Source organism: Natator depressus, chromosome 21, assembly GCF_965152275.1.
Source record: "Natator depressus isolate rNatDep1 chromosome 21, rNatDep2.hap1, whole genome shotgun sequence".
In the NCBI taxonomy this organism is placed as follows: Eukaryota; Metazoa; Chordata; order Testudines; family Cheloniidae; genus Natator; species Natator depressus.
In genome coordinates, this window is record NC_134254.1 from 18,538,931 (window position 1) to 18,557,367 (window position 18,437).

Consider the following 18,437-nt stretch of genomic DNA (forward strand, 5'->3'; position numbering starts at 1 on the left):
AAAAGGAGTACTTGTGGCACCTTAGAGACTAACAAATTTATTTGAGCATAAGCTTTCGTGAGCAACAGCTCACTTCATCGGATGCATCGATGTAGCTCACGAAAGCTTATGCTCAAATAAATTTGTTAGTCTCTAAGGTGCCACAAGTCCTCCTTTTCTTTTTTTAATAGAGAGACAGTAGGCCAAGCCACAATTTTGAAATCTGACTAGCAATTGAGTGCCCCAGTTTTTGGATTCCCAACTTGAGACATCTTTGAGGGTTCTGATTATCAGGCAGTGTTAAGTACCTGCCCTCTGAAAACCTGGCCCCTTGAGAAAGATCAGATTTGGCACCCAAAAACTGAGGCACCCAAAACCCCTACTCAGTTTTGAAAACTTTGGTCTACAATTCTGAAAGACTAGCTTAACTACTGCTACTACAAGTATTGCCACAGTTACTGATGGCCTTTTTGTTGAGGAGAGAAAGGACTGGGTATTGTTTTAATTTCATAGTTTCTGAGAGTTTAAGGCCAGAAAGAATAATTAAATCATCTAGTGTGACCTCCTGAATATCACAGGCTGTTCAGTTTCACCCAGATACCCCTATATTAAGCCCAAATACTTTAATTAGGCTTAAGCATTTCAGTCCTCTGGAGTCTAAACTATTGTGTGCCACAGACAGAGAGCAAGAGATACCAAGGTGTCCCCAGTGCCCAGAGCCCCCACAATGGCAGGGAATTGATTAAGTGAGATAAGCTCAGATGATCCCAAGATGAATCCACATTCCATGCTGCAGAGATCAAAAAAAACCCAAGGTTCCTGCCATTCTCAGCTGGGGGACAATTCCTTCCCAGCCCCAAACATGATGACCAGTTTGACCCTGAGCATGTAAGGAAGATACACTAGCCAGATGTGCTGTTGCTCAAATAGAAGTTATTTATTTGATGCAGAAATTACTGGGTGAGGTTCTCAGGCCTGTATTATGCAGGAGGTCAGACTACATGATCATAATGGGACATAAAATCTAGGAATCTATGAAAACCACCACAGTAATGAAACAAAATACAGCATAAACCAACCAGTCAGCCAAACATTAAACGAAGTGTACAAGTCTTGTATCTTGTCCTGATGTCTGCTAGAGTTGGGCTCTGGCTGACTGCAAGTATAATAAAAAGCTGAATTGGTGGCTGCAAATAATATTCATCATATTATGTTAAGAAACTGTGATCCCTTACCAAAATACTGATTTTATTTAAATAGTGGGGGTAGGGTTTGGTTAGGGTATATTGTAATAGATGTTCTCCATCTCTAATTGATAGAATCCTTTGGGGATTTTGAGACAGTTAATTTTCAAAACTCATTTTGAAGAAAGGAGTTGTAAAAGATTTACTCTTTGTTTCATGTCTTATGTCTCAGTTGGACACGAATTCCTACTGAACACTTACTTCGGGGCTCCCCTCCTCCTCCACAGCGAAGATACGGTCACACCATGGTTGCCTTTGATCGCCACCTCTATGTGTTTGGTGGTGCTGCAGATAACACATTGCCAAATGAACTTCACTGCTATGATGTGGACTCTCAGACCTGGGAAGTTATCCAGCCTAGTCCAGATAGTGAGGTAAAGAGTGCACTGTTTAATTACTCCTCTTTCTCCTTTTAATCTACCTTTTGCTTCCATGATATAGAACAAAGAATCTTTATTTAAATTAATAACATTAATATTGAATTATACTTTTTATAGCTCCTTCCCCAAAAAACTGTTATACTGTCAGTACAGAGTGAACAAAATTTCCTTAGAAGGCACTGTCATTATTGATACTTGTAAAACTCAAACTTTCTTCATTGGCACTTTTTTTTAAAAGTTCCAAAAAAGATGTTTATAGGAGCTAACACTTGACATAGAAAATAATAAATCCTCATGTTCCATGGCATGAACCAGCCACTAACTGATAAGGGTTAGGAAGAAACTTCCCCAGTGAGGATGTTATTCCATGATAAGCAAATGGGGTTTCTTGCATGTTCTCCTGAAGCATCTGGTGCAGGCCCCTCTGAGAGAAGATACTGGACTAGACGGACCACTATAAACTTCTTATTGGAAAGCAATTCCTCTGTTTATATGTTCCTAGGTGCAGTACTTACTAGCAAAGAAGAACTGGCTGTGAATTTGAGAATAATAGGGGAGCTTGGAAAGACTAGCTACTGTTGAAGATATTTGGGTTCATTAAGCAGTAGAATCATGGAAGATTAGTGTTGGAAGAGACCTCAGGAGGTCATCTAGTCCATCCCCAACTAAATCATCCCAGCCAGGGCTTTGTAAAGCTGGGCCTTAAAAACCTCTAAGGATGGAGATTCTACCACCTCCCTAGGTAACCCATTCCAGTGTTTCACCACACTCCTAGTGAAACAGTGTTTCCTAATATCCAACCTAGATCTCCCCAACTGCAACTTGAGACCATTGCTCCTTGTTCTGTCATCTGCCACCACTGAGAACAGCTGAGCTCCATCCTCTTTGGAACCCCCCCCTTTCAGGTAGTTGTATGTTGCTATCAAATCCCCCCTTACTCTGCTTCAACAAGCATGTGGACAAAAGAGATCCAGTGGATATATTGTATTTAGATTTTTAGAAAGCCTTTGACAAAGTCCCTCACCAAAGGCTCTTAAGCAAAATAAGCAGTCATGGGATAAGAGGGAAGGTTCTCTCATGGATTGGTAACTGGTTAAGAGATAGGAAACAAAGGGTAGGAATAAATGGTCAGTTTTCAGAATGGAGAGAGGTAAATAGTGGTGTCCCCCAGGAATCTGCACTGGGCCCAGTCCTATTTAACATATTCATAAACGATCTGGAAAAAGGGGTAAACAGTGAGGTGGCAAAATTTGCAGATGATACAAAACTACTCAAGATAATTAAGTCTCAGGCAGATTATGAAGAGCTACAGAAGGATCTCTGAAAACTGGGTGACTGGGCAACAAAATGGCAGATGAAATTTAATGTTGATAAATGCAAAGTAATACACATTGGAAAACATAATCCTAACTATACATATACAATGATGGGGTCTAAATTAGCTGTTCCTCTCAAGAAAGAGATCTGAGAAAGGTATCAAGTGGAGTGCCCCAAGGGTCGGTCCTGGGGCCGGTTCTGTTCAATATCTTCATAAATGATCTGGAGGATGGTGTGGATTGCACCCTCAGCAAGTTTGCAGATGACACTAAACTGGGAGGAGAGGTAGATATGCTGGAGGGTAGGGATAGGATACAGAGGGCCCTAGACAAATTAGAGTATTGGGCCAAAAGAAATCTGATGAGGTTCAACAAGGACAAGTGCAGAGTCCTGCACTTAGGACAGAAGAATCCCATGCACCACTACAGACGAGGGACCGAATGGCTCGGCAGCAGTTCTGCAGAAAAGGACCTAGGGGTGACAGTGGACGAGAAGCTGGATATGAGTCAACAGTGTGCCCTTGTTGCCAAGAAGGCCAATGGCATTTTGGGATGTATATGTAGGGGCATTGCCAGCAGATCGAGGGACGTGATCGTTCCCCTCTATTCGACATTGGTGAGGCCTCATCTGGAGTACTGTGTCCAGTTTTGGGCCCCACACTACAAGAAGGATGTGGAAAAATTGGAAAGAGTCCAGCGGAGGGCAACAAAAATGATTAGGGGCCTGGAACACATGACTTATGAAGAGAGGCTGAGGGAACTGGGATTGTTTAGTCTGCAGAAGAGAAGAATGAGGGGGGATTTGATAGCTGCTTTCAACTACCTGAAAGGGGGTTCCAAAGAGGATGGATCTAGACTGTTCTCAGTGGTAGCAGATGAGAGAACAAGGAGTAATGGTCTAAAGTTGCAGTGGGGGAGGTTTAGGTTGGATATTAGGAAAAACTTTTTCACTAGGAGGGTGGTGAAACAGTGGAATGTGTTACCTAGGGAGGTGGTGGAGTCTCCTTCCCTAGAAGTTTTTAAGGTCAGGCTTGACAAAGCCCTGGCTGGGATGATTTAGTTGGGGATTGGACCTGCTTTGAGCAGGGAGTTGGACTAGATGACCTCCTGAGGTCCCTTCCAACCCTGATATTTTATGATTCTGTGATCTTGGAGTATTTTGGATAGTTCTGTGAAATCATCCACTCAGTGTGCAGCAGCAGTCAAAAAGGTGAACAGAATGTTGGGAATCATCAAGAAAAGGATAGATAATAAGACGGAAAATATCATATTGCCTACATATAAATCCATGGTACGCCCATACCTTGAATACTGCGTGCAGATGTGGTCGCCCCATCTCAAAAAAGATATATTGGAATTGGAACAGGTTCAGAAAAGGGCAACAAAAATGATTAGGGGTATAGAACGGCTTCCATATGAGGAGAGAGTAATAAGACTGGGACTTTTCAGCTTGGAAAAGAGGCGACAAAGGGGGGATATGATAGAGGTCTATAAGATCATGAGTGGTATAGAGAAAGTAAATAAGGAAGTGTTATTTACTCCTCATAATACAAGAACAAGGGGCCACCAAATGAAATTAGTAGGTAGTAGTTTTAAAACAAACACAAGAAAGTATTTTTTCATGCAACGCACTGTCAACTTCTGGAACTCCTTGCCAGAGGGTGTTGTGAAGGCCAATACTATAACGGGGTTCAAAAGGGAACTAGATAGATTCATGGAAGATAGGTCCATCAATGGCTATTAGCCAGGATGGGCAGGAATGGAGTCCCTAGCCTCTGTTTGCCAGAAGCTGGGATTGGGTGACAGGGCACGGATCACTTGATGATAACCTGTCTGTTCATTCCCTTTGGGGCACCTGCCATTGGCCACTGTCAAAGGACAGGATACTAGGCTTGATGGACCTTTGACCCAGTATGGCCGTTCTTATGTTCTTCTCTTCTGCAGACTAAGCAAGCCCAGTTCCCTCAGCCTCTCCTCGTAAGTCACGTGCCCCCACCTCCTGATCATTTTCATTGCCCTCTGCTGAACTCTCTCCAATTTGTCCACATCCTTTCTTTAGTAGGGGGCCCAAAACTGGGTGCAATACTCCAGATGTGGCCTCACCAGTGCCGAATAGAGGGGAATAATCACTTTCCTCGATCCGCTGGCAATGCTCTTACTAATGCAGCCCAATATGCTGTTAGCCTTCTTGGCAGCAAGGGCACACTGCTGACTCATATCCAGCTTCTCGTCCACTGTAATCCCCAGGTCCTTTTCTGCAGAACTGCCGCTTAGCCAGTCGGTCACCAGCCTGTAGAGGTGCATGGGATTCTTCTGCACTTGTCCTTGCTGAACCTCAACAGATTTCTTTTGACTCAATCCTCCAATTAGTCTAGGTCACTCTGGACCCTATCCCTACCCTCCAGCATATCTACGTCTCCCCCAGCTTAGTGTAAAACTTTTGAGTTGTCTATATTCATGCAAAAAGCAGTGTCAGTAGAATATTAAAGATGCCCAATTAAACACAAAGTCAGAAAACATAAAAGTAAAAATTGAAAACACATTAACTTTACTCTTGTTTGTAGGCATTATGGTATAGTAACTATACGACTACATGCTATTTCTCATTATATAATACATCCTTAGATACACCTGTGTCTAAGATAGCCTTGTATTGCACAATTTAAAGGAATTGGGTCTGACATGAGATTTTTTTAACTGAGGCTTGGATGACCCTTGATCATTTTGTTCTCAGAATACAGAAAATAGCAGTGATCTCCCGGCATGTTACTTTTCATTTATTCCCTGGGTTTTAAAAGGTATCATTATACATATTAGTTCCTCTTTCTTTATAGGTTTTGCCTTGAATTGTGTGTAATGTTTCAGTTGGTGCAATACCAATTCTGTAGCATTTTTATTAGCTGATCTGTTGAGCAGAAAGGGTTTAGTGTTAGCGTGCAATATGGAGAACTGCAAAATTTGATTTAATATTTTTTAAAAGTGGAGATTCCTAAATCAATTTTTATTTTGAGTACTATAGTCAGTATTACCGTTTCTAATACTTACTGGTTTTACTAACAAGGTGGTCATATCTTTGTAGACAATGAGCCAAAACATATTGCAGCAGTACCTACAGGTATATAATGAGGCATATGATAACTAAACTTTGTTGTAAAAACATTAGCCTAGAGCACTATTGATACATTGTCTAGCACCCTATGTACACACTCCTACAGTCCTCACCTTGAACAAATCCGTCACATAAGAAACCATTTCTCTCATTTCACTTAAGTGACTACAGTGATCATCCAGTCTGACCTTCTGTATAGGGTTACCGGATAGCAACTGTGAAAAAACAGGATGGGGATGGGAGGTAATAGGCACCTATATAAGAAAAGGTTTCCAAAAACGAGACTGTCCCTTTAAAAATGGGACATCTGGTCACCCTACTTCTGCATAACACAGGTTTCAGAGTAACAGCCGTGTTAGTCTGTATTCGCAAAAAGAAAAGGAGTACTTGTGGCACCTTAGAGACTAACCAATTTATTTGAGCATAAGCTTTCGTGAGGTACCGCTCATATGAAGTGAGCTGTAGCTCACGAAAGCTTATGCTCAGATAAATTGGTTAGTCTCTAAGGTGCCACAAATACTCCTTTTCTTTTTGCATAACACAGATCATTGAACTTCCTGAAATAATTCCTGTTTGAACCTATTCCTGATTCATGACACCTAAAATGTAATACAACAGTATTCCCAACCTGCTTAAAGCTGAGATCCTGTTCAGGAAAACAAAAATCATTGTGTTTCCCTCCAAGTACATCCTGTGATGTTAAAGGCCTACTTATATTTTAGATCTCAAAATAAACTTCTCTCCTTTTTTACAAGATTTGATGAGCAGTGAAATAGTTAATAATGTTGATGTTTGAAATGAAATGAATGGGTGGTGCATACCTCAGAGCTATTTTTTCAGGCTCTGCAAACTCAGGCAGACACCTATGTGTTGGTTACACTTGGATTACATTTTGAAGGTTTCTTCTGCAACAATAGCAGTTACAGACTAACTTTTTAAAAATGAAAACTGAAACTCTGGAGACTAGTTGACTTTGGTCTGGCGTGACAATTTGGCCTACAACATTTTCCCTGCTTGGGAATTAACCATGAAAAGTAGGTCAAGGTATTTTCAATAAAAATGTTATGAAAAGGTACAGGAAAATCAAACAAGAGACTAAATTAGTCTAAACAAAAAGGCGTACTAATATAACACAGGGACTATGTTAGAAGATGTGAGTCCAAAAATTAATAGACCAAAACTGGTGTAGTGGTGTAGGCCTAATCAGTAAACAAAATAATGAAGGGATGGACTATGCTGTGTACCTTCCCCTCCTTCTTTTAAAAAAAAAAAAAAAAAAAAAAAGGGACTTTTTAAAAAAGCACCATGGCATCTCAGCTCAACTTGTCTCAGCCCAGCTTATCTCATCTTCCCTGACCCCGAGAAAGAAAGAGTAGACAAGACTGAAGGACTTTCTTACCTAATTGTCAGGGGCTCCAATCAGAGTCACATAAGACCCTATTCTGTCTCCTTTCACTTTTTGTATGTTACTTTCTGCCCAATTATATTTCCTTCCATGGGTGGCATGTGAGGTCCCCTTCTGGGAGGCTAGCTACGCGGCCCGGCCACTTGTGCTCAAGGCCCCACCCCTACTCCCTGTCTGCTGAAGCCCTGAGTGCCCGTCTTTCTCCCCTCTGCGCCCCCACAGCCAGAAGAGCCCCGGCCGAACCACCATGGGCCCCCAGCCGGCACCAGTGCCAAGCCACTGGCCGGCCTCAGCATTAGCCCCCAGCGCTGGCCTGGCCTCAGTGCTGGGCCCCAGCACCGGGCCACCCACCAGTCTCCAGCGCCAGGCTGCCGAGCTACTCCCAGGCCGCTGGCCAGCCACAGCGTCTGCCCCAGTGCTGGGCTGCCGGCCAGACTCAGTGCTGGGTCGCCCCCAGTGCCGGCCTTCTTACCTCCGGCTGGCAACAGAGCTGAGCTCCCGCCAGCTTGGGCACCAAGGAGGCAAGCTCATCTCCATATTGGAAGAGAAGTTTCAAGATCTGGAGAAACAAGTATCGATGCATAAGAGAAACTGAAAATTTCCTGGACAGACGTCAGGATATGCTTCTACAGACACAACATTCTGAAGATTCAGAGCAGACTGCGCAGAAGGGACAGAAGGACGGGGAAGAAATTTGGCAGCATGTGACCTCCAGAAAAACAAAGGGGAGCGTCCATGTACCAGCAATGCAGATACAGGTAAGCAACCATTTTCATGTTCTCTCCACAGGTACTAATGCGGAGAGTGGACTACATGATACATCTGAGGGAAGGGAACAGAAGGAGACTTCGCCGATTGGAAGGCAAGAGATGCACTGTCCTTGGGATGTGGGTTCCACGACCACCGCTCCCAAGAGAAGGAGGCGAATCGTGGTGGTCAGGGACTCTTTCCTGAGGGGGACTGAGTCATCTATCTGCCTCCTCCACCGGAAAACCGAGAAGTCTGCTGCTTGCCAGGATTCACAATATGACAGAGAGACTGCCGAGACTTATCAAGCCCTCGGATCGCTACACCTTCCTGCTTCTCCATTTGGGCACCAGTGATCCTGCCAAGAATGACCTTGACCTAGACCTGTAGACTACGTGGCTCTGGGAAGAAGGATAAAGGAGTTTGAGGCGCAAGTGGTGTTTTCGTCCATCCTCCCCATGGAAGGAAAAGGCCTGGGTAGAGACCGTTGAATCGTGGAAGTCAATGAATGGCTACGCAGGTGGTGTTGGAGAGAAGACTTTGGATTCATAGAATCATAGAATATCAGGGTTGGAAGGGACCCCAGAAGGTCATCTAGTCCAACCCCCTGCTCGAAGCAGGACCAATTCCCAGTTAAATCATCCCAGCCAGGGCTTTGTCAAGCCTGACCTTAAAAACCTCTAAGGAAGGAGATTCTACCACCTCCCTAGGTAACGCATTCCAGTGTTTCACCACCCTCTTAGTGAAAAAGTTTTTCCTAATATCCAATCTAAACCTCCCCCATTGCAACTTGAGACCATTACTCCTCGTTCTGTCATCTGCTACCATTTGAGAACAGTCTAGAGCCATCCTCTTTGGAACCCCCTTTCAGGTAGTTGAAAGCAGCTATCAAATCCCCCCTCATTCTTCTCTTCCGCAGACTAAACAATCCCAGCTCCCTCAGCCTCTCCTCATAAGTCATGTGCTCTAGACCCCTAATCATTTTTGTTGCCCTTCGCTGGACTCTCTCCAATTTATCCACATCCTTCTTGTAGTGTGGGGCCCAAAACTGGACACAGTACTCCAGATGAGGCCTCACCAGTGTCGAATAGAGGGGAACGATCACGTCCCTCGATCTGCTCGCTATGCCCCTACTTATACATCCCAAAATGCCATTGGCCTTCTTGGCAACAAGGGCACACTGCTGACTCATATCCAGCTTCTCGTCCACTGTCACCCCTAGGTCCTTTTCTGCAGAACTGCTGCCTAGCCATTCGGTCCCTAGTCTGTAGCGGTGCATTGGATTCTTCCATCCTAAGTGCAGGACCCTGCACTTATCCTTATTGAACCTCATCAGATTTCTTTTGGCCCAATCCTCCAATTTGTCTAGGTCCTTCTGTATCCTATCCCTCCCCTCCAGCGTTTCTACCACTCCTCCCAGTTTAGTATCATCCGCAAATTTGCTGAGAGTGCAATCCACACCATCCTCCAGATCATTTATGAAGATATTTAATGGTGAAATCCTAGCGGATCTTAAACATAAAAAAGAAGCTTACAAGAAGTGGAAGGTTGGACATATGACCAGGGAAGAGTATAAAAATATTGCTCGGGCATGTAGGAAAGATATAAGGAGGGCCAAATCGCACCTGGAGCTGCAGCTAGCAAGAGATGTCAAGAGTAACAAGAAGGGTTTCTTCAGGTATGTTGGCAACAAGAAGAAAGCCAAGGAAAGTGTGGGCCCCTTACTGAATGAGGGAGGCAACCTAGTGACAGAGGATGTGGAAAAAGCTAATGTACTCAATGCTTTTTTTGCCTCTGTTTTCACTAACAAGGTCAGCTCCCAGACTGCTGCGCTGGGCATCACAGAATGGAGAAGAGATGGACAGCCCTCTGTGGAGATAGAGGTGGTTAGGGACTATTTAGAAAAGCTGGACGTGCACAAGTCCATGGGGCCGGACGAGTTACATCCGAGAGTGCTGAAGGAATTGGCGGCTGTGATTGCAGAGCCCTTGGCCATTATCTTTGAAAACTCGTGGCGAACGGGGGAAGTCCCGGATGACTGGAAAAAGGCTAATGTAGTGCCAATCTTTAAAAAAGGGAAGAAGGAGGATCCTGGGAACTACAGGCCAGTCAGCCTCACCTCAGTCCCTGGAAAAATCATGGAGCAGGTCCTCAAAGAATCAATCCTGAAGCACTTACATGAGAGGAAAGTGATCAGGAACAGTCAGCATGGATTCACCAAGGGAAGGTCATGCCTGACTAATCTAATCGCCTTTTATGATGAGATTACTGGTTCTGTGGATGAAGGGAAAGCAGTGGATGTATTGTTTCTTGACTTTAGCAAAGCTTTTGACACGGTCTCCCACAGTATTCTTGTCAGCAAGTTAAAGAAGTATGGGCTGGATGAATGCACTATAAGGTGGGTAGAAAGCTGGCTAGATTGTCGGGCTCAACGGGTAGTGATAAATGGCTCCATGTCTAGTTGGCAGCCGGTGTCAAGTGGAGTGCCCCAGGGGTCGGTCCTGGGGCCGGTTTTGTTCAATATCTTCGTAAATGATCTGGAGGATGGTGTGGATTGCACTCTCAGCAAATTTGCAGATGATACTAAACTGGGAGGAGTGGTAGATACGCTGGAGGGGAGGGATAGGATACAGAGGGCCCTAGACAAATTGGAGGATTGGGCCAAAAGAAATCTGATGAGGTTCAATAAGGATAAGTGCAGGGTCCTGCACTTAGGATGGAAGAATCCAATGCACCGCTACAGACTAGGGACCGAATGGCTAGGCAGCAGTTCTGCGGAAAAGGACCTAGGGGTGACAGTGGACGAGAAGCTGGATATGAGTCAACAGTGTGCCCTTGTTGCCAAGAAGGCCAATGGCATTTTGGGATGTATAAGTAGGGGCATAGCGAGCAGATCGAGGGACGTGATCGTTCCCCTCTATTCGACACTGGTGAGGCCTCATCTGGAGTACTGTGTCCAGTTTTGGGCCCCACACTACAAGAAGGATGTGGATAAATTGGAGAGAGTCCAGCGAAGGGCAACAAAAATGATTAGGGGTCTAGAGCACATGACTTATGAGGAGAGGCTGAGGGAGCTGGGATTGTTTAGTCTGCAGAAGAGAAGAATGAGGGGGGATTTGATAGCTGCTTTCAACTACCTGAAAGGGGGTTCCAAAGAGGATGGCTCTAGACTGTTCTCAATGGTAGCAGATGACAGAACGAGGAGTAATGGTCTCAAGTTGCAATGGGGGAGGTTTAGATTGGATATTAGGAAAAACTTTTTCACTAAGAGGGTGGTGAAACACTGGAATGCGTTACCTAGGGAGGTGGTAGAATCTCCTTCCTTAGAGGTTTTTAAGGTCAGGCTTGACAAAGCCCTGGCTGGGATGATTTAACTGGGAATTGGTCCTGCTTCGAGCAGGGGGTTGGACTAGATGACCTTCTGGGGTCCCTTCCAACCCTGATATTCTATGATTCTATGATATTGAACAAAACCGGCCCCAGGACCGACCCCTGGGGCACTCCACTTGACACCGGCTGCCAACTAGACATGGAGCCATTGATCACTACCCGTTGAGCCCGACAATCTAGCCAGCTTTCTACCCACCTTATAGTGCATTCATCCAGCCCATACTTCCTTAACTTGCTGACAAGAATACTGTGGGAGACCGTGTCAAAAGCTTTGCTAAAGTCAAGAAACAATACATCCACTGCTTTCCCTTCATCCACAGAACCAGTAATCTCATCATAAAAGGCTATTAGATTAGTCAGGCATGACCTTCCCTTGGTGAATCCATGCTGACTGTTCCTGATCACTTTCCTCTCATGTAAGTGCTTCAGGATTGATTCTTTGAGGACCTGCTCCATGATTTTTCCAGGGACTGAGGTGAGGCTGACTGGCCTGTAGTTCCCAGGATCCTCCTTCTTCCCTTTTTTAAAGATTGGCACTACATTAGCCAATTAGATTCTTTGACCATGGGATGGTGCTCCAAGAAGGAGGAGTGCTAGGCAGAGACAGGCTCCATCTAATGAAGAGAGGGAAGAGCATCTTCCCAAGCAGTCTGGCTAACCTAGTGAGGAAGGCTTTAAACTAGGTTCACCAGGGGAAGGAGAACAAAGCCCCGAGGTAAGTAGGATACCGGGAGGAAGCACGAGCAGGAGAGCGTGAGAGGGGCGGGCTCCTGCCTCATACTGAGAAAGCGGGACAATCAGCAAGTTATCTCAAGTGCCTATACACAAATGCAAGAATCCTGGGAAACAAACAGGGAGAACTGGAAGTCCTGGCACAGTCAAAGAATTATGATGTGATTGGAATAACAGAGACTTGGTGGGATAACTCACATGACTGGAGTACATGTCATATAAACTGTTCAGGAAGGACAGGCAGGGCAGAAAAGGTCGGGGAATTGCATTGTATGTAAGCGAGCAGTACGACTGCTCAGAGCTCCGTTATGAAACTGCAGAAAAACCTGAGAGCTTCTGGATTAAGTTTAGAAGTGTGAGCAACTACTGCACTAGGCAGCACAGCATGGGGAGGAGGTGTCCAGCCGTCTGTGGAGAAAGAAGTGGTTCAGGACTATTTAGAAAAGCTGGACGAGCACAAGTCCATGGGGCAGGATGCGTTGCATCCGAGAGTGCTAAAGGAGTTGGTGGATGTGATTGCAGAGCCATTGGCCATTATCTTTGAAAACTCATGGCGATCGGGGGAGGTCCCAGACGACTGGAAAAAGGCTAATGTAGTGGCCAACATTAAAAAAGGGAAGGAGGAGGATCCAAGGAACTACAGGCCAGTCAGCCTCACCTCAGTCCCTGAAAAAATCATGGAGCAGTCCTCAAGGAATCAATTCTGAAGCACTTAGAGGAGAGGAAAGTGATCAGGAAGAGTTAGTATGGATTCACCAAGGGCAAGTCATGCCTGACTAATCTAATAGCCTTTTATGATGAGATTACTGGTTCTGTGGATGAATGGACTATAAGGTGGACAGAAAACTGGCTAGATTGTCGGGCTCAACGGGTAGTGATCAATGGCTCCATGTCTGGATGGCAGCCGGTATCTAGCGGAGTGCCCCAAGGGTCGGTCCTGGGGCCGGTTTTGTTCAATACCTTCATTAATGATCTGGAGGATAGCGAGGATTGCACCCACAACAAGTTTGCAGATGACACTAAACTGGGAGGAGAGGTAGATACGCTGGAGGGTAGAGATAGGATACAGAGGGCCCTAGACAAATTAGAGTATTGGGCCAAAAGAAATCTGATGAGGTTCAACAAGGACAAATGCAGAGTCCTGCACTTAGGACGGAAGAATCCCATGCACCGCTACAGACTAGGGACTGAATGGCTAGGCAGCAGTTCTGCAGAAAAGGACCTAGGGGTTACAGTGGACGAGAAGCTGGATATGAGTCAACAGTGTGCTCTTGTTGCCAAGAAGACCAGTGGCATTTTGGGATGTATATGTAGGGGCATTGCCAGCAGATCGAGGGACATGATCGTTCCCCTCTATTCGATATTGGTGAGGCCTCATCTGGAGTACTGTGTCCAGTTTTGGAAAGAGTCCAGCAGAGGGCAACAAAAATGATTAGGAGCCTGGAACACATGATTTACGAGGAGAGGCTGAGGGAACTGGGATTATTTAGTCTGCAGAAGAGAAGAATGAGGGGGGGTTTGATAGCTGCTTTCAACTACCTGAAAAGGGGTTCCAAAGAGGATGGATCTAGACTGTTCTCAGTGGTAGCAGATGACAGAACGAGGAGTAATGGTCTGCAGTGGAGGAGGTTTAGGTTGGATATTAGGAAAAACTTTTTCACTAGGAGCGTGGTGAAGCACTGGAATGCGTTACCTAGGGAGCTAGTGGAATCTCCTTCCTTAGATATTTTTAAGGTCAGGCTTGACAAAGCCCTGGCTGGGATGATTTAGTTGGGGCTTGGTCCTGCTTTGAGCAGGGGGTTGGACTAGATGACCTCCTGTGGTTCCTTCCAACCGTGATATTCTGTGATTCTATGATGGGCGACAGGGCGGAGCATGGGCAGGGTCTGGGCTTTGTTTAGGCGAGTTAGCCTCCCCTGGCCTATTGTACCCACCACCCATGTTTCCTTCTATCCTCACTCGGTCAGCTTTTTCATCGAATCCTCAAACCCACTGTACTGCAAACACCAGCATAGCAAAATCAAAGGCCCATCCAGCGATGCCCTGTTTGGAAAAAAAAAAAAAGATCCCTAAGTGGAATGTGAGCCAGGGTCCACGCAACAAGTGTCATGGCTCACCTGCCAGCCTAAAGTATCTATTCATGACTGACCAGCTGTCCAGTGCTCCAAAAATATAAACAAAAACCGTATTCCCCCCTCCCTTTTCTATCCCGTCTGTTCTCTACTTTGTGTTTCTGTCTGTTAAAAACACAAAAAGTGAATACCCTTCACACACCAGGACTGAGAGTAAAATTAACCCTTTTCTTTCCGTCAAAGAATTGTTGTTGGTGAAAATAAGACACTAATATTTTACCTCAAAATTTTTAAAATGTATTTTAATGGTTTATTTTGCATAGTTACTCAGTTTCAGTTTCAATTTAAATGCTTGTTGTAATTTCTTGTTTTTTATGTTTAATCTATAATCTTCCAAATTTAAAATAAATGCTTTTGAGTGTTCTTTGCCAAAAAAAACCCAACAACAAGTCTTAGTTTAAAAAACAAAACAAAAAACCTCAATCCCCCAAACCTTAACTCTTTTGGCCCGTAAAATCAATACGGTATTTCCTGGTGCTGTGAATTGGATTGTTTTATAGGTTTTTATCTTTTTTTAGGATTTTACTTATTGGGTTTGCTTTAGGGTTTATTTGTCTAAGTAGAGGGCTCTGTATTTGAGAATTTTATTTTTTGATGCACCTTAAAATTATGCTTTTTATATTGAGGCTGTGTTTGATCTGTGTTTGGTTTGTTTAAATTTTTTAATAATATTTAGAAATAATTTGGGGTTTTTTTTGTTTAATATTTAGTTTTTTGCTGAGCTATTATGGAGTTTTTAAAGATACTGTATTTTTTTTAAAGTAAGAAATATTAGTTTAAGATTTTGCTGATATTTTATTGATGAAGATGCAATTTATTTTGTAATTTCTTGTAGACGTTTGTTTTAATAACTGTGTTTTATTTAAATGTTTGAAAATTAGTTTTTGGCTTAATTTTTAGGTTTTTTTTAATAATAGAGTAGCTATTTGTACTTGGATTATTTTTATTTGAATTAAATATTTATTTTTATTTGGAATTACATTTGTTTAGTGTTTGTTATATTACAGGATTTTTTTTTATTAATTTAGGGTTTTTAATAATTTTAGGCTGATGTAAAGGTAACTAAAATTTTTGTTGATTTTTAATAGTTATTTTGTTTTTGTAAATCTGTACTTATTAAACTATAATCTTTTAAAAATTAGTCTAAAAATCTATTAATATAAATTAAAAAACAGTATTAAAATAATGCCTAATAAGCAATAAAATGTAGGTCCAAAATTAATAAACCACAATTAGAGTAGCAAACACTAAGTTTAATTATTAAATCAGTTATGGCAGTACCTCCGATATCACACCCCAAAAAACCCAAACTTTATGCCTATTGATCAATGCCCCCAACTTATCTGTGTGAGAAAGCATAGGACTGTATCCTCCTAAAGCATGTGGAGAACAGTAGGGAAAGTGCACAAGAGTAGCAGGGGGATTTTCTTTAGGTTTAGGTTGGGTTCAGTGAACATGAGTTCCAGTGTGACTCTGTGGCAAAGAGAACCAATGTGAATAAATATTATATATACATAAACCAGGAGAATATTGAGTAGAGAGAATATATTACCTTTGTATTTCTCACTGGTGCAACCACTGCTGAAATAGTGTTCAGTACTGGTGTCGACAGTTCAAGAAGGATGTTGGTAAATTGGAGAGAGGTCAGAAAAGAGCCACAAGAATGATTAAAGGATTAGAAAACATGCCTTATGGTGAGACACTCAAGGAGCTTACTCTGTTTAATTTAACAAAAAAGAAGGTTAAGGGTGACTGGATCATGGTCTGTAAGTACCTACATGTGAGACAAAAATTGATAATAATGGATTCTTCAGCCGAGCACACAAAGGTATAACAAGATCCAGTGGCTGAAAGGTGAAGCTAGACAAGTTTAGAATGGAAATAAGGAGCACTTTTTTTTTTTTAGCAGTGAAAGTAATTAATCATTAGAACAATTTACCAGGGTTCACAGTTGGTTGTCCATCACTGACCATTTTTAAATCAAGGTTGGAGGGTTGTCTTAAAGATATTCTCTAGTTCAAATAGGAATTAATTCAAGGAATTCCTGTGTCTTGTGTTAAACAGGAGGTCAGACTATGTGATCATAATGATTGTTGTCAATTGTTGGCTGTGTGTTTGTTCTTGATGTGTGCTGTGCCAGCTCTGTGCAGATAGCTGACGCAGCAGACCTTGACGCTGGAGGGGAGGGATAGGATACAGAAGGACCTAGACAAATTGGAGGATTGGGCCAAAAGAAATCTGATGAGGTTCAATAAGGATAAGTGCAGGGTCCTGCACTTAGGATGGAAGAATCCAATGCACCGCTACAGACTAGGGACCGAATGGCTAGGCAGCAGTTCTGCGGAAAAGGACCTAGGGGTGACAGTGGACGAGAAGCTGGATATGAGTCAACAGTGTGCCCTTGTTGCCAAGAAGGCCAATGGCATTTTGGGATGTATAAGTAGGGGCATAGCCAGCAGATCGAGGGATGTGATCGTTCCCCTCTATTCGACACTGGTGAGGCCTCATCTGGAGTACTGTGTCCAGTTTTGGGCCCCACACTACAAGAAGGATGTGGATAAATTGGAGAGAGTCCAGCGAAGGGCAACAAAAATGATTAGGGGTCTAGAGCACATGACTTATGAGGAGAGGCTGAGGGAGCTGGGATTGTTTAGTCTGCAGAAGAGAAGAATGAGGGGGGATTTGATAGCTGCTTTCAACTACCTGAAAGGGGGTTCCAAAGAGGATGGCTCTAGACTGTTCTCAATGGTAGCAGATGACAGAACGAGGAGTAATGGTCTCAAGTTGCAATGGGGGAGGTTTAGATTGGATATTAGGAAAAACTTTTTCACTAAGAGGGTGGTGAAACACTGGAATGCGTTACCTAGGGAGGTGGTAGAATCTCCTTCCTTAGAGGTTTTTAAGGTCAGGCTTGACAAAGCCCTGGCTGGGATGATTTAACTGGGAATTGGTCCTGCTTCGAGCAGGGGGTTGGACTAGATGACCTTCTGGGGTCCCTTCCAACCCTGATATTCTATGATTCTATGATTGAATTGCACAAGAAGACCACAGAGTCGTTTCAGTAGCGAAGGCACTCAGCCAGGTTTATTGTTGACAAAGCATGGTCCTAGTATCGTGTAGACTCTACAGGACCACTAACACATGTGTACCAGCTCAGTGAACGGCAGGACTTTCCATTCCCCCGTCGGTCAGACAAAGACATTGCCTCTAAGACCCCTCTTTATACACTGATACAAACAAGTTACATATTGCCCTTCTGACATGGTTACTACTCTTTACCATGTATATGTTGGTGCGATCAAAACATCTCTATCCATCACGCTGTATCCTGACCTTATCTTTAAGAGGGACCAGTGTGTCCCTGTACCAACTTCAAGGAGCGTGCTTACACCATATCTTGGTATCAGGGTGTTCTGGCACTAACCTTCTGGAATTGTTTACTTTTAGTGCCTAGGAGTGCTTGTGTTTTTGCAATACCAGTCCTGTTTCTGCCAGGTTCTGTGAACTTGTAAGTAGGCATGTGCTGTAACAGGGCCTGACTTTTGATTATATCTTGACTCTTGCTAACTTTGCTTTACCTCAGCAGGGCCTGATTTTAGTTCAGGCCTCAGGCCTTACACCAGGCCCCTTATAGCCAGCCTCATGTCTCAGGCTCTCTCTTTCTACTGCAGTGATAACTTACAGTGCAAAGATTATAAAGCCGCAAGCCCGGTGGGAAATTGGCCACCCAGTTTTAAATTCTACTTTTGGGTAGCAATACATGAGCCGCCTAAGCATGCACTTTGGGTAGAAAAAATATTGTACTTTTAAGTTGTGTGTATAAATTTTTTTCCTGAATTTGTTCTTGCAACTGCTTTAATGAAGAATGTTAAGAGAACGCACTGTTCCTAATGCATCCTATTTAAATTACTCATCAGTAGATAATATCAAAATTGATTAAGACCTTTGCAATGATAACTGTTAATACTTTGCCTTTTTTTAAAGCATTAACCTGATGCATTTT

The 18,437-nt window shown here is 43.5% G+C and overlaps 1 protein-coding gene across 4 annotated transcripts in view; it reads left to right on the plus strand.

Moving 5' to 3' along the window:
• Window positions 1–18,437, plus strand: part of LZTR1 (leucine zipper like post translational regulator 1) — a 277,700-nt gene that overhangs the window by 117,239 nt on the left and 142,024 nt on the right. For all 4 annotated transcript variants that reach the window (XM_074936115.1, XM_074936111.1, XM_074936112.1 and 1 more), the window contains exon 9: window positions 1,396–1,597. In XM_074936115.1, coding sequence (XP_074792216.1) covers window positions 1,396–1,597 — 202 coding nt within the window. The remainder of the gene's footprint in view (window positions 1–1,395; window positions 1,598–18,437) is intronic.